Below are 17,103 nucleotides of genomic sequence, written 5' to 3'. Positions count from 1 at the left end.
CTCGGAAGTATAATTGACAAGGATGGAGGCACGGAAGCAGAGGTGAAAGCACGAATAGGAAAGGCACAGGCTGCATTCACATCTTTGAACAGAGTTTGGAGAACTAAAGATATCTCCCTTCAACTAAAGCTAAGACTTTTCAACTCAAACGTGAAGTCTGTCCTACTGTATGGATGTGAAACTTGGAACGCATCACAGGCATGTATAAGGAGGGTACAGATTTTCGTAAACAGGTGCATGCGTAAGCTACTCAGAATAAAATGGATGGATAGAATAAAAAATGAAGAAGTATGGAAAAGAACACAGCAGAAACCAGTGGGAGAGGATATAGGAAGAAGACGATGGAGGTGGATTGGACACACGCTTAGAAAGAATGACTCAACTATAACAAAGAAAGTATTGGACTGGAACCCTCAGGGCAGAAGATCAAGGGGAAGGCCACGAGGAACATGGAGAAGAATTAAAGAAGCTGATATACAGAGAAGTGGTAAGACCTGGAATGAGATAAAAAGTTGGCTCAGGATAGAGAAGGATGGAAACTGTTTGTCTGTGGCCTATACCCTGACCCAGGGTGAAAAAGGCAATGATGATGATGATTAACGAAACAAATAAGTGAGCAAATAATAAGAGGCACAGTGGTAATTCATTATAATTAGAAATAAGTTGGTAAAGCTACCGTTTGTATGGATGCATGCGTCAATATTAGAATATATTGAAACTTATATAAGCATTATTTTGTATTACGTAAATGGGATGGAATAAATAAGTGATTTTTTCCCTGATTGTTAAAAAAAAATCCTAAATTGAATAGTGATATTGGTTGCCTTTATAAATAGATAAGAATTGAATAAATATTCTAAAACCTACAAGGTACTTTTTATACCAGTAGTTATACATCACTGGGAAGAGTCGTTAATAATAATAATAATAATGATATTACTAATAATAATAATGATTTTTACTTATGAGAAAATAATAATAATAATAATAATAATAATAATAATAATAATAATAATAATAATAATAATAATAATAATAATAATATTAATAATAAAAAAAATTTACTTATGGGGAAAATTATTTGTCAAAATTCCAAATTTCCAATTTTCTTTTGAATCTTCCAAAGTACTTATATCTTTTATAATCAATTGTGCAAATGATTTTTCTTTTGTTCAAATTTTAATATGGTTATTATAATACAGGAAAGGTCAATTATAACAATGAAATAAATAAATACATAAAGGATCCCGAGCTGTTACAAATAGTGTAAAATGTCAAAAGAAAAATCATAAAATAAATGATTGAAATAAAATTCCATGACATGTTGGCTTTTGTCATCTCAACATAAATTTGTACTTTAACATAATTTGATGATTCATTTTTCATTTGATGATTTTTAACTTTAACATTATCTTTATTTGATGTCACAAAGCAGGGCCACTCCACGACAGACCCAGTGGTCAGGGTGGGTATTGGGAGATGTGCGTAGTATGACCTCGGCGATGTAAGTGAGATCTGTACGCCTTGGCTTCTTGTAGATGGGGCACTTGTAGAATTTGGTCGTTTCAGCTGCACCAGTGCTGTTGACTGCTGAGATGTGAATGACTGGCATCATCTCAAACAATACCTGAAATAATATATAATTTGAAAGGATGAAAAAACTGGATACTATTGAACTTTGTTGTTTCTGTTGTCTTGCTGAAAACGTTAAGATAATATGATTCTGGCCTGTAAAGGATTAAAATACATTGTGTACTTTTGTGACACTAATACCCTCAAGAAAGCTGCATAAACATTGTTGAACATAGGATTACTAAATATGTTTTATGTGAGCCTATGGGACATTGTCCCCTACTTTATCTTTGTAACTAAATATACTGTGAGCTCATCAAGGAAAAAGCGCACCGTGCTTCCACATTGAAACCTTGTTATATTGGTTGTTGTCGTTCTTGTTGCCAATAATCTAGAAGCCTTTGGGATTGTTATAAGGATGATTTTGAAATCTGAAGAAAATTGGAGGCTTCATTATCATTATCCATCACATATGTCTTGAAGACTGAAGTTGGAGATTATGACACTTACCTTAGGCTTGGATTCTATGAGTTTGCTGTTACGTTTGTCCCAAGCTGCACCATCCAAATACAGACCATGGACGTAAACACCTTCCTGGGGCTCCATGGGAACATGTTCAATGCTCTCAAATTTGGTCACGTCATTGTGCAAGATGACTGTATCCAGGGCCCAGCCCTTGTGATTACGTGTCACTTTCTGGATGGTTTGGAAAAATTGAACATTTGAAAATGAATATATTTCAAATTAATACAATCAAATTTATTTAAAAAATTAAAATCTGAGCCGGCTATATCCTCTCTTTTTGTCATTAATTGCTCTTTAAGGAACTGTTAGATTCTAGCTTTCTCTATGACTTCATATCGTGCTTTAACGGACAAAAAGTTTTATTACCTTTTCTATACAAAGCTGTTGTAATAGGAAGCTAAAACATTTAAAATGACTTCATACATACAAACACACAAACTCTTAAATCCAAAACACACGACTTATAAATTACGAATCTAGACAATAAGAAGATAAAATGTTGAAAAATGACGCTAAAACTTTCTTCAGGCAACACAAAAACATAAATATGACACATTAGGTATTTGGGAAAACAAGAGAACTGAATGAAATTTGACCATAGGCCACATGAAAGGAATAGATGTGGTTCTTTTCTCACCTGTCTCATGGCTGTCAGGAAACCTTGAGCGTTGAAGAAGCCAGTCATCCAGAATGATTTGGGAGCTCCGTCATAGAGCCATGATCTGAATTGCTTATTTCTGTCCTGGAGTTCGTTTAGCCAGAAGCTGATGGTGCTGGAATCCCAGGAAATCTAAGGATGGTTGAGTTTTTATTTGTTAATAGTTGTAATGGTAGTGGTTTTATTAGTCACAGCACAACTGCAGCACCACCACCAGCAGCAGCGGCAACAGCAGCTGCAGTAGTAGTAGTAGTAGTAGTACTAGTAGTAGTAGTAGTAGTAGTAGTAGTAGTAGTAGTAGTAGTAGCATTCGTAGTATTCGTAGTAATCGTAGTAGTAGTAGTAGTAGTAGTAGTAGTAGTAGTAGTAGTAGTAGTAGTAGTAGTAGTAGTTGTAGTAGTAGCAGTAATAGTAGTAGTAGAAATATAATTGATGAAACTTCATTGTTCAATTATCACACTGTCAAATAAAGACAGTGTATTTTTAGATTTAATCCCCATAAGCAAAGATCACGTGATTGAAATAAAATTCTCACCATATATTATTGATATTAGATTTATCTCTGACTAATCAGTTCCAAATCGGGATGATGCTTGTCTCTCATAGCCATAACAACAACGCGTTAATCTTTCCTAACTGACAAAATCATTAGTTGCTGCTTCCTCATGACTTTTTGTTCAAATTAGTTGCATGTTTACCTTTTTCCAAGCAGCTGGAATGCGTCCGTCGTATATAGAGTCCAAAGCATCTCTGAGGTTCTCACTCATGATGATGGTACCGTCAATGGCCAGTTTAAGGTCAACGACGGTATTCCTCACCGCCGTGATTACTGTCTGCATCCGGTCAAGCTCTTGTCTCAAGAAAATCACCAGAGGCTCCAACTGGCCAAGTTTGGCCAGACAAGCCTTTTTCTCAAATGGATCGTAGTCTGCTGGGAGCTTCTTGAGGACATCGTCACAGAATCGGTAGACCATGGATTCCCTGGTCTCGCCACCTCCTGAGGAGCTGTCCTTGGGCTGGATGTTGAGGATGGTGTCCAAGATGGACTTGGCTGTCTCACTCTGGTAGCTATTGTGGAATATGAGAAAAATCTTCAGTCCTTAAAGTTTTTAAAAAGACAAGTTCCCTCTCCCCCCCCCCCCCCCCCAAGACCAAGATTTAGGTTTATCAATATTTTCCTTAATTTAAATCTTTAACAGAGAGTCTGTATTTCTTTCACTATATAATTGTTCACATTATTCATTAACTTAATCTGCAGACTTAATCAAAGCCTGGGTCGCATCACTATTAAGGTTCAATTGGTGACAGTGGTAAGGTTGTTGTTATCTTAGAGTACAATTAATCCCTGCCCTCCAAGGATTAATTAAAATCACAAATGCAATAAATATAGAGAAATGGGTTCATTGTCTGATGGAAGCAATTTGAAACAACAATAATTGCCTATTTGGACAATAAAGATTATTATTATTATTATTAAAGAAATGGATTTAGTTCTAATCATCAATTCTTACGTGATATCAGCATTAGCGTGAAGTCCAAAGACCTCTGGAGCATCAGTCAGAGGTAGATTGTTGATGTATTCATGGAACTCTCCAATCTTTGTGCACTTAGGGATGTTGTAGCCCTTGTAGAAGACAAAGCTTGGTGCAAACATGTTTTCACCAAACCAGATTTTGCAAAAAGTGTTGAGTAGTCGTTTGTCGTAGTCATCTGTGACACGGCCACCATATTGAATTTCACCAAACATGTAGCGAACTGTCACCCAGCTAACACCCTGGTATTTAAAGAAAGGAGTTGATATTATATAGTATGTGTAAGAGTTTATAAAAACATGGAGAGAAAAAGAGAGAGAGAGAGAGAGAGAGAGAGAGAGAGAGAGAGGGAGAGAGAGAGAGAGAGAGAGAGAGAGAGAGGGAGAGACACAGAGAGAGAGACATCTTTATAGTAATATGAAACCGCCATTTAGAGGATAATAATAATAATAATAATAATAATAATAATAATAATAATAATAATAATAATAATAATAATAATAATAATAATAATAATAATATAATAATAATAATAATAATAATAATAATAATAAAAATAATAATAATAATAATAATAATAATAATAATAATAATAATAATAATAATAATAATAATAATAATAATAATAATAATAATAATAATAATAACAATAACAATAATAATAATAATAATAATAATAATAATAATAATAATAATAATAATAATAATAATAATAATGCTGAAAACATATATAGTGCTATAACCCCGAGACACCAGACTCTAAGCACTTAAATGGATGACTACATAAATAAACATATAGTAATACTAACACTATAGCAATGACTAAACTTTATGAACTAAGGAATGAGAAAGTCTAGATAAATATAGGGGAAGGAGATCAGTTTTTAACTTACTCTCTTGATATCCATGTCGTCCAGGTGGTTCTGTACAAACTGGATACTGGCGTTGAGATCTGATGTGTTAAATTCGTAGGGAATATTCCATCCCAGAGGTCCAAACTTTCGTCTCTCCTGGACCACGGTATGTAAGAAGGCCACGCCGTACAGCATGGGTTTCCATTGAGGCATGTTGGAAATGTCCAAGAAGTCTTGGGTGACTCCTGCAAATGTCCTCTTCAACCCAGCCTTGATACCTTGCGGTGGCTCGTTTGTGAATTTGATGGAGATCTGTTGGGAGTTGAAAAATCAAAGGGCTATGATTTCATGATGGATGGAACAGCTTCGGTAGATAACTTTGTGAAGCTAAGTGGTCTTGCGGTATAACACTCACCTTAGGATCGGAAGGTCCAATGTTTGAGTCCTGCTCTGATTGGTGCATAGTTGAGTCCTTGGAAAAGGCTCTTTACTCAGATTCTCTCAAAATACTCAGGTGTAAAGCTAGTACCTAGCTGTTAACAGTGTTGTCTCTATCGGAAATAATTGTAATATCACCTAACAGGCATCATGCCTTGTCCTAGTCCTACATGTTAAATGGTGCTGTTTGCAGGGGACCCCCCCCCCCCCTTTTGTAAAAGCCGTTTGAGCAATTTAAGTAGAAATTGCGTTAAATAAATGATCAATTTTTGTTGGAGGGTTTTTCCTGTCTCTGGCTTTATCAGTTAATAGCTAGGTAAAAGTTTTGTAGAATGAACCTTTTTTCAGGGATTCAATTCTTCAATTAAGTGTTTTAATTTATCAACATCAGAAAACAATAAAAGCTAAACCTCTTACATATTCATGGCAACCATCCTGATTCTGCTTTAAATGCATTTAGATAATAGTGTAAAATGCAAAGAAAAAGAAATATAACTACATACAGCTATCCAATATTATTCAAAATACTATGAATAAAACGAAATGAACATTTGAATGTGAGAAATAGTCGACCAATCCAGCTATTTATCTATGTATTGCTAGTTCAATGCTATGTTTGTGATGTAACATCGTTTTATACCTTAAGTGTTAATTATGAGTGTTTCACAACCATTTCGTAAGAGTCAACTGCCGACAGCCCATTTCCAAGAGACAGAGTTATATATAAATGTATTTTTCATTACCATTTCTTAACAACATGAAAATAATGTAGTATCACAATAATACCCCCCCCCCACCCCCCACTTAAAAAAACAAAGCAAAAACGAAACAGATTGATGAACAAATAGACTTAAAGACAAACCTGCAAGAAATTAATGGGGAATTTTGGATGAACTTCGGTGGTCACCCACAGTCTGAATTCTTCATGAATATTCTCAAGTTCCAAGAGAGAGTCGAGGACTTCCTCCACGTAATCCAAGCTAAGATGGCAGTTCTGCAGCAAAAGCCAGCCGCCAGTTCCAACCATCTGGGTTAGCAAACGTCTGGCGTGCACTTCCTGACCTTGTCCCATACTGATGGCGTGGCATTCTTAAAAGAAAAAGAAAAAAACAAAAAAAAAACCCGATCAGGATTGTTCTTTTTCTTCAAACATACTATTAGTAACAAAAAGCAATTTTGATGACTTCATTAGTTTTACATGGGATTAATAGTGGTTCACATCATTTAAAATTTCAAAATGGGGAGAAAAATGGAACAACACAAAGTAAACAACATCAGCCTTTGGCCTTACCCATGTTAACACAGATAATTGCAAGAAAGAGCGAAAAATAAAAAGAATTGAAAATATAGGCATATAGGTGAACACCTCTGGCTTTTAAATATTTAAAAATTGTGCATTGAAGTTTGCAAGACAGTCAATCATTAAATCCTTTTCAATGCTTGTGATAGCCTCAGGACCAATCATGTCCAGTTCTGAATTATGAATAATAATCAAATCTTTTAAAAGACAAAAAAGAAAAAAAATGAACAAAAACTGAACATAAACAACAAACTATGATAATTTCTAATACCTTAAGTCAGACCCCCCCCCCGCCCCCTCCACCCCCATTCCTTATTCAAGGTTGTGACCACGAGTTTCCATGTTGCGAGCAATTTTAATTTCAAGTTAAAAAGAGAACATTCACTTCCAAATCTGTATCATATAAAGTACTGAAGTTTACATTTTCATTAAGAGTTCATATTACTGGTCGTTAGGTAAAGTTTACTGATGTAAATCTGAGAGAATGCCAACCATAAACTCACCCAATCTGAGTTTCTTGCCCAAAGCCTCAATGCCTGGAGTGGGATCCGATCCCATGGACAGGAGACAGACCAGGGGAGACCGACAGTTGCTTTCCTGCCACATCTTCTCCATATCCAAAATGATTCCTTCAGAGTATTTCTCGCCCATGGTGTCTGCAATGTATTTCTTGGCCTACGAATGTGACAAAACAAAAATTCAGTTTGTTTTGTTTTGTTTTTTGTTTGTTTTTTTTTAAGAAAGAAAATAAATAATAATTTTTTTTAACCCAGAAAAAATCGACAACATTAATAACAGATAACTCAGTTGCACAGGTAGCTGAGCAGTATAGAGTCTGGTCTTTTAATAGAGTCAAGTAGTGTTGATCAAGTTAAGTAGAGTATAGGTGAGAATGAATGTAAAACTATGGCCCCCTATATTGTGTTCATGGGTGAGACATTTTAAACTTCATTTTCAAACCTCACTCAACTGAGTGAATAATAAGTATCTTGCTATAGATGGTGACAGTTATTGCTCATGTGATAATGCGTTAAGGACGTCTATGCGACTTATATGAAAGGAAATGGAAATTTGGTTACAGATGGTCTGCTGATGGAAAGTATAAAACGTTGCATTGAGAATGAAGTGAAGAATGTTTTATATCAACATAAATATCAATTTTAAAAGTTTTCAATATAGAGTTATTTAGCACCATTTATTAACCAAAGATTGAAATTTTTTTAAACCCAGCAATTTCAGTTCTATGAACTATACTTTAAAAAAAAAAAATAACCAATTTAAAATTGGCTTTGTGGTCTAGTGGTATGACACTCGTTTTCAGATTGGTTCGAGTCCTACTCTGAGCAGCGCATAGTTGAGTCCTTGGAAAAGGCTCTTAACTCACATTCTCTCACTGTACTCATGCATAAAATGAGTACCTGACCATTAACAGCATTGTCTTTGTCAGAAAAAAAATAATTGTCATATCGCCTAACCGGTGTTATGTCACGTCCTACATGTTAAGAGTTGCTGTTGGCTAGGGACCCCTTGTAAAGTGCTTTGAGCATGTTTAATGGCTATAACGCTATATAAAAGATCAAGTTTGTATTAAACACTTTAAATACAAAAGGAAAAGCAAAACAACGAAAGAAAATGAGGGGATAATTAATTGTCAGAAAATAGAGGAAGAGAGCAATAAGCAGAAATTTTAGCATGTCGCTATTAACCATTATTTATTACTGCTATACTCACCATGGGTAGAATTCTGTCTGGACACCAACATCTGACAAGCAACAGGCGTCTGAAGACGTCAAGAGAGTTGTTGTAGCCGTCGGGAATGATTTCCTCTTCCGGTGCTTCCTTGTCGAACCACTGGCGCCATTGCTTGTCATTGCGTTCAACCTGTAACCAGTTGAAAAAGTGTAATAATAATAACCAATGTCATGAACTCGTTATGTTTGATCTTGTGAGCTTGGAGGTCAATCTTCAAGGCCAGCAGCAATGTGAAGGTCATCTTGTCACTGCCACTGCCAGCGTACTTGAATAATAATAATAATAATAATAATAATAATAATAATAATAATAATAATAATAATAATAATAATAATAATAATAATAATAATAATAATAATAAGATTAATAATAATAATAATAATAATAGTAATAATATGATGATGATGATAATGATGATAATGATGATGACGATGATGATGATAATAATAATATAAGAACAATAACAATGATGCTAACATTAAAACAAAAAACAGATTGTTTAGCTGTGAATGATGATGCTGGAAGAGCACATTTTTGCAGGTCTGATAACTGAACACAATTATAGGCTTGTTTAAACATTGTTGTTGTGGACAATATTTCGTTTTGTTCGTATTTCCATTACAACTATGTGATCACAAAAATTGGGTTGTCATGCTTGTAAATGAATACACATCGTTGATACCCCATTTTCATGGAATAATATCACACATCATATTATGTAATTTCAGTAATTGGGCCTTAGAATGAACCAACTGTTCTTTAAATGCCCTTATGTTTTAAGAGCAATTTATTATCTATGATTGAATACAGACCTGTTCCATAACACCAGAGAATTGATGCAGTTTGCTGAGTTCTGTGAGGTTGAGCCATGTAATCTGCGGAATCCATTTACAATGAACGGGTTTGGGTGGGGCAGTGGCTGTGTCCACGCTGGCACCACCTGTGGAAATGGTGGAAGTGATAGAATTTGTAATTTGTAATCCAAAGACATTCTATCATAATCATCAGATGTGACCCATCTTTTCAATATGGTAATATGTTGGGATGACCTAGATGGCAAAAAATGTACTGTCAGATGGGTTTTTTATATTTGCCTCAAAGGGTGACTTTGCCTCCACCAATGTTGAGCATTTTGAGTATTCTCAAGCTTATTGTAGTTATTTCTCTTGATAGAGGACGTAATTTTTACTATTATATATATATATATAAATTTTTTTAAATTTTTTTTTTTAATGTGATTTTTTTTTTTTTTGGTTCAAAAGAAACAACTGTCACAGAACTAAATATAAGCTAATTTGTCCAAATCAATAGAGGTAATGCCAAACCATTTAACAGAATTCAAATCTTAAAAGCTTGAGAAATGTGAAATTCTAGATTCTAGCATTTTATTACACAACATTCATAATATCCGATGACACATATAAACTTAACCCAAATGTCATATTTTTTTACTATAAATTAAATTTTAACATATCAATCATCCTGAAAAAATACCATTTTGAGGCTCTGGGTCGCAGATCATAATATTGAAAAGGAGCCTATTGAAAAGTAGGGTCCAGTAAGATTCAAACAAAGCAATAAAGAACCTACAGTCTAATTCTAACAATAATTATACCTTTAACCAATGTCATGAACTCGTTATGTTTGATCTTGTGAGCTTGGAGGTCAATCTTCAAGGCCAACAGCAATGTGAAGGTCATCTTGTCACTTTCATATAGACCTCTGCCGGCGTACTTGAACACCTCGAAGGTCATGAACTCAATAATGTTCTGGATTCTCTTTTGTGTGATGGGAGACTTGGTAGATCTGAAGTGAGAATGATAAATAAGAACAAGGACATGAGGGTGGTGAGATAATACTGTGGATTAACTCTTTCAGTGCTAAGGCTGTATTCGCATTTCTGTCACAAAATGGCTGACCCCTGATTGAGGCAGCATGAGAATGACAAGCTAAGACAAAGTGACATTCGAATTCGGTGCAAAATCTCAATTTAAATACCCCTCTAGGGCCAATTGAATGGTCTGATGAAAGAAATAATATCATTGGTTCAATTTATAATACTTTTATAGAAAGTAGGATTGGATTACATTATTATTTTTGCTGCACTGTGCGGCCATTGGCCAGTAGAATAGATTCTGCTTTGGCCGCACAGTGCGGCCAATGGCGCTGAAAGAGTTAAGCATCGCACAATCAATCTGAAGGACTGGTGCTTGAGCCCTGCTTTAAGAATTTTTTCTTTTTGGTTCCTTGAGCAACAGGCCTTATTCTTGTTGCTTTCATGGCTTATAAATTTTTTTAATCAATATGTTTCACTGCAAAGTTTTGCTTTCAAATATTCAATTCATATCTTTCAAATGACAATCTATTAGCAAGTAGCTACTGCAAGAAATAGTAAAGACCTTACCTTGCCATTGACAAATCAAAAAGCTGAAGGAACTGTTTCAGCGATGTCTGATACATGACATTGACAAGACTCATCTCTGTGATCAAGAAGTACAGGATAGAACCTCGAGTGGCTACAGGTCGGAATTCTTCACGAGCGGAGTTAATCTTGATCTCTGTCTCTGCTGCAATGTCCAGTTTCTGGGTGACCTCTAGAGATGTCGCCTTGGTGACGTGGAGCACATTGATCAGATCTTCATCGTCTACGAGTGAACCCTGGATTATATCAATTAAACTTGTTTTCATTTAAAGAAAACATATGGAGAAACAAAACAATGAACACATTTAAACAGCATCCTGTTTTCAATGGAAAAATTGACTCTGAATGCTTATCCTACATTAAGAGTTTAATCAATACAGTTATTTTCACAAACCGAGTGTTGTCAATGGTTTGGTTTATTTAACACAAAATTATTAGTAATTAATTATTTTCTGATATTCAATAGTGCATACCTGAGTTGTGGTGAGTCGAAGCAAGAGACTGTCTTCGAGGTCCTTCATCTTCTTCTTATTTGCCGTCACTTCCTCCATCAATTTGAGACGCTCGCTCTCCAGTTCCTGCAATCAAACAAATTTTTGATTATTTTATGTCAACTAAGTTGGGCATGATTAAAACAGTTGTTAAAAAAATAAATTAATAAAAATAATAATATAATAATAATAATAATAATAATAATAATAATAATAATAATAATAATAATAATAATAATAATAATAATATAATAATAATAAACAGCAAGAAAAAAATGCAACAGATGAATAAAATAAAGAAAAAAATCATTATTGAATACATTTTACCCTTAAGAGGAAGATACTCAGAGTAAAAGTTGAAGAAAAAGGAATTGTTGCAGCATTATTTGGGTTGAGAAAGCTGGTTTGTCATGACCTCTAACCTCTTTGAGATAGACCAATGGTAAAATATAAATTTATTGTTTATTTTGGTGAAAAAGGTCTGTCCCTCAAACATACAAGTTAAGTATTCATAATGAATCAATAAACAAATACATACCGCCTTTTCTGTCAGGATGACACGACCCAACAGTTGGTCTTCCAATCCCTTCATGGTGACAGTAAAGTCAATGATGGAGGTCCTGGCTGAAATCTCAGGTGTGTATGATGGATTTGGCATCTTGGTGGTCAGGTACAGGGTGAAGCCCTTTAGGATGTCACATTCTTTATCTCCGACCTTCACCTTCAGTGAGGATCCCACCTAGGATGTGATTGAAAAGGATAATTGGAAATTAATATTAATATCTAAAGAGTTCTTTTTACATTCTTCTTATCAATTTCTAGAGTACACTTCAACAAGGACCTACAAACACACACACACACACACACACACACACACACACACACACACACACACACATCCTCCCATTCCCATTTATATGCACTGACCCACAAACAAAAGCACACAAATGTATCGAGAGTCTCATTTGTTCAATTAGGGCACTCATTTCAAAAGAAAATGAACCCGTTTCAATCCCGTGTTGCCAAAAAAAAAAATAGTGATAATAATAATAATAATAATAATAATAATAATAATAATAATAATAATAATAATAATAATAATAATAATAATAATAATAATAATAATAATAATAATAATAATAATAATAATAATAATAATAATAATAATAATAATAATAATAATAATAATAATAATAATAATAATAATAAATCAAATATAAAAATATATTTCTGACGTGTTTGTCCCCACAATGAAACGTCTACATAAAATAATCACGCACATACACGTCATACAGTTTCCTTGTCTAACTTAAATCAACCAAACTACCTTACCTTGATAAAGTTCTTTTCCAACACATTGTCCAAAGCTGGGTCAAGCTCTTCTCCAATATCCTCAAGCATGAGAGGACGTCCTAAGGACATGGAATCTTCCAAGTGTTGACGGAAGTATTTGTGGTTCAATGACGTCACCTAGTGAGTAAACATTAAATTGCTGTAATCAGTTTAAACAAATAAACAAAACCAAAACAGAAAAAGAAAAAGAAAAAAAATGTTTTAAAAAGAAAGAAAAAAAAGAGAAATAAATCCCAGAGTAATCTATAACACACGCTAATAATACAAATTAATTAAAATACTGTTTGTTTAAAGAAAGAAAACAGTAACACAGCAACAATTTAAAGCCATTGTTTAACTTTTCTAATTTATCACTTGCTTTCATAAACACAAAAACGCCAATTTTCTTTTCTTCGATTATATAAACTTGTTTTTAATGCAGGATAAAAACAATTCTGAAAAGAAAGTAACATTTAATTTTGCTTTAAAATTGGTGAATTTCATTCAGTTCACAGAATCTGATTACTTCATTATGGACTTTAATAGAGATTGAATTCAAAATTATAATTTTTAACCTATGCAATGCAGAACTGACAAAAGTGGAAGAAATCATCTTGTGACAGCCATTGCAAAAGAGCTTTAATACTGCACTTTATCATTTCATCATACTCAAAGCGCTTACCATTACCATATTATGTATTATCCAATTGCCATACAGAGGCAAGTTTCCGGTTTGTACACACTTTTTGAATACTAGAACTTTAAAGTATCCAACAGTCTATAGCCAAACACTTATTAACACCTTAGTCAATTGGGCTAATGAGTGGGAAGTGCCAACTGTAAGAACACAAAGCCATGTACAGAATTTTGCATAACTGTCATACATTGTCCACTGACCATTCTCAGCATCACTTGACTTTGTACACAAGACGTCTGAGGTTGATCATTGACACTACACAAAAACATTCCTTTCCAGTGATAGAACTACTTCAAGTGAAAAATGACACTAATATATCTATTTCTTCAAAAATAAAATCAAAAAGGTTTGCAACAAGTGACAGAACTCTGAACATTTTCTATTTTTGGATGCATGATTTCATTCATCTACCCAATCCTCCTTCCTCCATTCTTCTCACCCATTCATTTTTATGGACTCCAATCATACTGACCTGCAATTCGTTCTGTTCTTCTCTCTTCTTGATCCAGCTCTTGCCTTGACCTTGGGGATCAATCAGAAGAGGATAACGGGATGCCTGAGTGACAATAATACCGTTCTGGGTGGAGAGCTCATCATTAGGAAGGCCTTGTAAGTTCCATTCCGCAATCTGAATATAAAAAATGCAATTTTGGGAGGTAATGGTATATATTTATAATTGGTGTCACAAGACAGATAGCAAAATAAAACAGAATAAAGCATGAGGTCTCTTGTTTACATTTTAAGAAAAGATTAGGAAGAAGTAAAACAAAATGACAATCTGTTCAGAGAGAGGGAAGATTGATTGTTATTGTTATATTTTCCCCCTTTTCCCCTTATCCTTTTGGTGCTTCAGTTGCACATAAGGCCGAATTGTTATATTTTAGAATAATCTAATTCCATAATTTTTATTATACAAAACAAAACAAAACACACACATACACACACACATACACACGCACACACACAAAAACCCAACATAATACCCCCCAATAACAAAAATAAAAGAAAAAACAGCAATAACTTTTAGCTGAATTAAATTGTATTGATCAAAAATGATATGAACAAAATAAAATTTGTTCCGCACCATTTTCTAGTTTTTCTAGCAATTAACAAGCTAACTATATGTCAAAATCTTGACAAGCAACATATCGCGTAGCATTCCTCCTTTTTTTTTTCAATTTAAAGATTTTATGCCTCTTGAACAAAAAAGCCAGATCAAATTCATTTTTGCAAAAATCTGAAATTCTATTTCATAAAAGGCAACATTTACCGTGGTTGCGTCCACCAACATTTCCACAATGTTGAGGCTTGCAGAATATGGAATCTTACGATTCTTGAGCTCCTTCATCCAGTTCTTGTTGAGTAAGGCACGGAAGTCTTGGTTGAAAGGTCCTGAGTATGACAAGAAGGCTGTGCAGATCAAAATGTCTCCAACCAATCTAAAATTTTAGACAAAAAAGTAAATGTTAGTTAGTGTACAGTACACTCTGACAAAGATAGGGAAGTCATTCATAGATGATTCTTTACTTCTTAAAAAGAAGAAGAAAAAAACCTTTCAAGAAAGTAACAAAAACGTAAATAAAAGACAAGTTAGGAATTTTACGGTTCTTTTTACGTTACTTTGGTATGAATGAATCTAACTACAGGCGTTGATAGGTATAGTATGAGTGCTATAACAAAAAGCTGCCTAACATGCAACCTGTAGAGTAAGAAATGGAAAATTAGTTTGTATATAATATGGCTTGCTTGTAGAATAAATGAGGCGATGTGAAACTCATTGAGCATGATAAATCCATGGACACACTAGGTATAGATGACCATATTTATTTATTTATCTATTGTAATCACCTCTTGAATTCCATGATAACAGATTTAAGCATAGGGATAGTAAAGAATGGATATTCTTTAGTCAAACAAGTGTTTTATCATAAATTAATGCGAAGGAGACAACTTAGAAGATAAAACTTTTCAGACACATTAAAGGGAGACCATATAAATTGCTTGTAGCCCAAAAATCAAAACTAACCTTCCAATCTGTGCCTTGAATTCTTTGCTCTGTTCTGTCCATCTCTCTTTCTCACTACCCAAACCATTGATAAGAGCAGAAGCTGCAGACATCTTGCGTCTGCATGTGTTGGCGTCATCCATCAATGCCTGTTTCTCGGCCATTGCCTTGTCATATTCTGCCTGCACCACTCTTAGCTCCGCCTCCTTGGCATCCAGTTGTGCCTGTGCTTTGGCTAAATCATCCATGGCTGACTGCAGACGACCCTCTTGGACTGCCAGGTTGGCCTAAAAAATTTTGACATAATTTGATCAATTTTCTTTTATTTTGTTTCTCTTTTTTAAAATTAAATTATTTTATCTTTATAGGTAAAATTATTATTCTTTGTTTCAATAAATCAGAAACAATCAGATGATTTGTAAGTCAGACTGTTTGTTAAAGAGATATTCATACATCAATTCATTTAGTAAAAAACATCACGACACTGTTAAAAAGGAAGATAAACGAATAAGCATGTAAAAAGTTTTTTAAAAAATATTTTAAAAAAAAAAACACAATAAACAAAACAGGGTTGATAAAAATATTTACCTTGAGGGGCAAGACTTCTTTGTTGATGAAGTAGAAGACGTACATAGACTTGGTCCAAGACAAAAGACCGGCGACGTCACCACAGACGTTTTTGGCAATTTCCAAGGTGTAGTCTTCGGACTCCAGGTACGGCTCCAGTAACTCACACATTTCATCATTGATTCTGTCTTTGTCATACTCCACAAGCGATTTCAAGAAGTTGGTGTCAGCCATTAACTAAAACAACAAATGAGACATGAGTGCACATGAAAGCCAAACGTAAGTTTTCAGAAATAATGATAGAAGATGAGTAGTGCATAAGGTAGTAAAAAGTGATTATAAAGTGAAAGTTTTCCATAACTATGAGATTTTAGTTTATGTCACTTAAAGAAAGTATCTCTATTGCCTTCAATAAAGCATACAACTTACGAAAACGTCATACTTTAAGCTTTAGAATAAATTCCCTGTAGAATGTCATCCCACTTATAGCATCAATAAAAATTCAGAGTAAATGTTGAAGATAATAATGGCTTAAATTATTTTTTCTTTAATCATAAACCATATGATAGAGTATCTGACCACAGGGCAACTTAGAGAATGAGTATGAAACAAATTCATAGATATACATGGCTTAGAAATATTAATAACAATAAACATTAGACATAATAATAAAGTATTTTGGAAGGGTTGACAAATCGTAATGACATTTAGATATGGAAATAAATTTTAAAAATAAAACTGGATGAAAAAAATACAATTTATCAGGTTTTAAAATTCCACCAGATACAGAGAAAGGCTTTTAATTCTTACCCTCTTTTTTTCCCCTATTATTATTTTTTTCTGGGGGGGGGGGGGGGAGGGAGGGGGTGTGGGTTAAAATTACCATTGCCATGAGGCATCTCTTTCAAATAAAATACATAAAGTGAATAAATATCTCAACAAATTAAAAAAAAAAATA

General features: G+C 34.0%; 1 protein-coding gene across 4 annotated transcripts in view; it reads right to left on the bottom strand.

Moving 5' to 3' along the window:
- Positions 1-1,160: 1,160 nt before the first annotated feature.
- LOC144976893 (dynein axonemal heavy chain 5-like) overlaps positions 1,161-17,103 on the bottom strand; it is an 87,601-nt gene continuing 71,658 nt past the window's right edge. For all 4 annotated transcript variants that reach the window (XM_078921453.1, XM_078921452.1, XM_078921451.1 and 1 more), the window contains 19 exons: positions 16,167-16,382; positions 15,600-15,865; positions 14,844-15,012; positions 14,046-14,201; positions 12,877-13,014; positions 12,083-12,283; positions 11,527-11,631; positions 11,036-11,289; positions 10,247-10,437; positions 9,444-9,571; positions 8,611-8,760; positions 7,383-7,554; positions 6,442-6,668; positions 5,181-5,453; positions 4,267-4,529; positions 3,454-3,823; positions 2,735-2,887; positions 2,083-2,268; positions 1,161-1,627 (listed from right to left, as the gene is read on the bottom strand). In XM_078921453.1, the coding sequence (XP_078777579.1) occupies positions 1,415-1,627; positions 2,083-2,268; positions 2,735-2,887; positions 3,454-3,823; positions 4,267-4,529; positions 5,181-5,453; positions 6,442-6,668; positions 7,383-7,554; positions 8,611-8,760; positions 9,444-9,571; positions 10,247-10,437; positions 11,036-11,289; positions 11,527-11,631; positions 12,083-12,283; positions 12,877-13,014; positions 14,046-14,201; positions 14,844-15,012; positions 15,600-15,865; positions 16,167-16,382 (3,831 nt within the window). In that variant the 3' untranslated portion in view covers positions 1,161-1,414. The remainder of the gene's footprint in view (positions 1,628-2,082; positions 2,269-2,734; positions 2,888-3,453; positions 3,824-4,266; positions 4,530-5,180; positions 5,454-6,441; positions 6,669-7,382; positions 7,555-8,610; positions 8,761-9,443; positions 9,572-10,246; positions 10,438-11,035; positions 11,290-11,526; positions 11,632-12,082; positions 12,284-12,876; positions 13,015-14,045; positions 14,202-14,843; positions 15,013-15,599; positions 15,866-16,166; positions 16,383-17,103) is intronic.

The sequence above is a fragment of the Berghia stephanieae genome, chromosome 7, assembly GCF_034508935.2.
Source record: "Berghia stephanieae isolate SIO BIC M18660-M18661 chromosome 7, UCSD_Bste_1.3, whole genome shotgun sequence".
Lineage (NCBI taxonomy): Eukaryota > Metazoa > Mollusca > Gastropoda > Nudibranchia > Aeolidiidae > Berghia > Berghia stephanieae.
The sequence above is the reverse complement of the archived record's forward strand: the minus strand, read 5'-3'. Positions and strand labels throughout refer to the sequence as shown.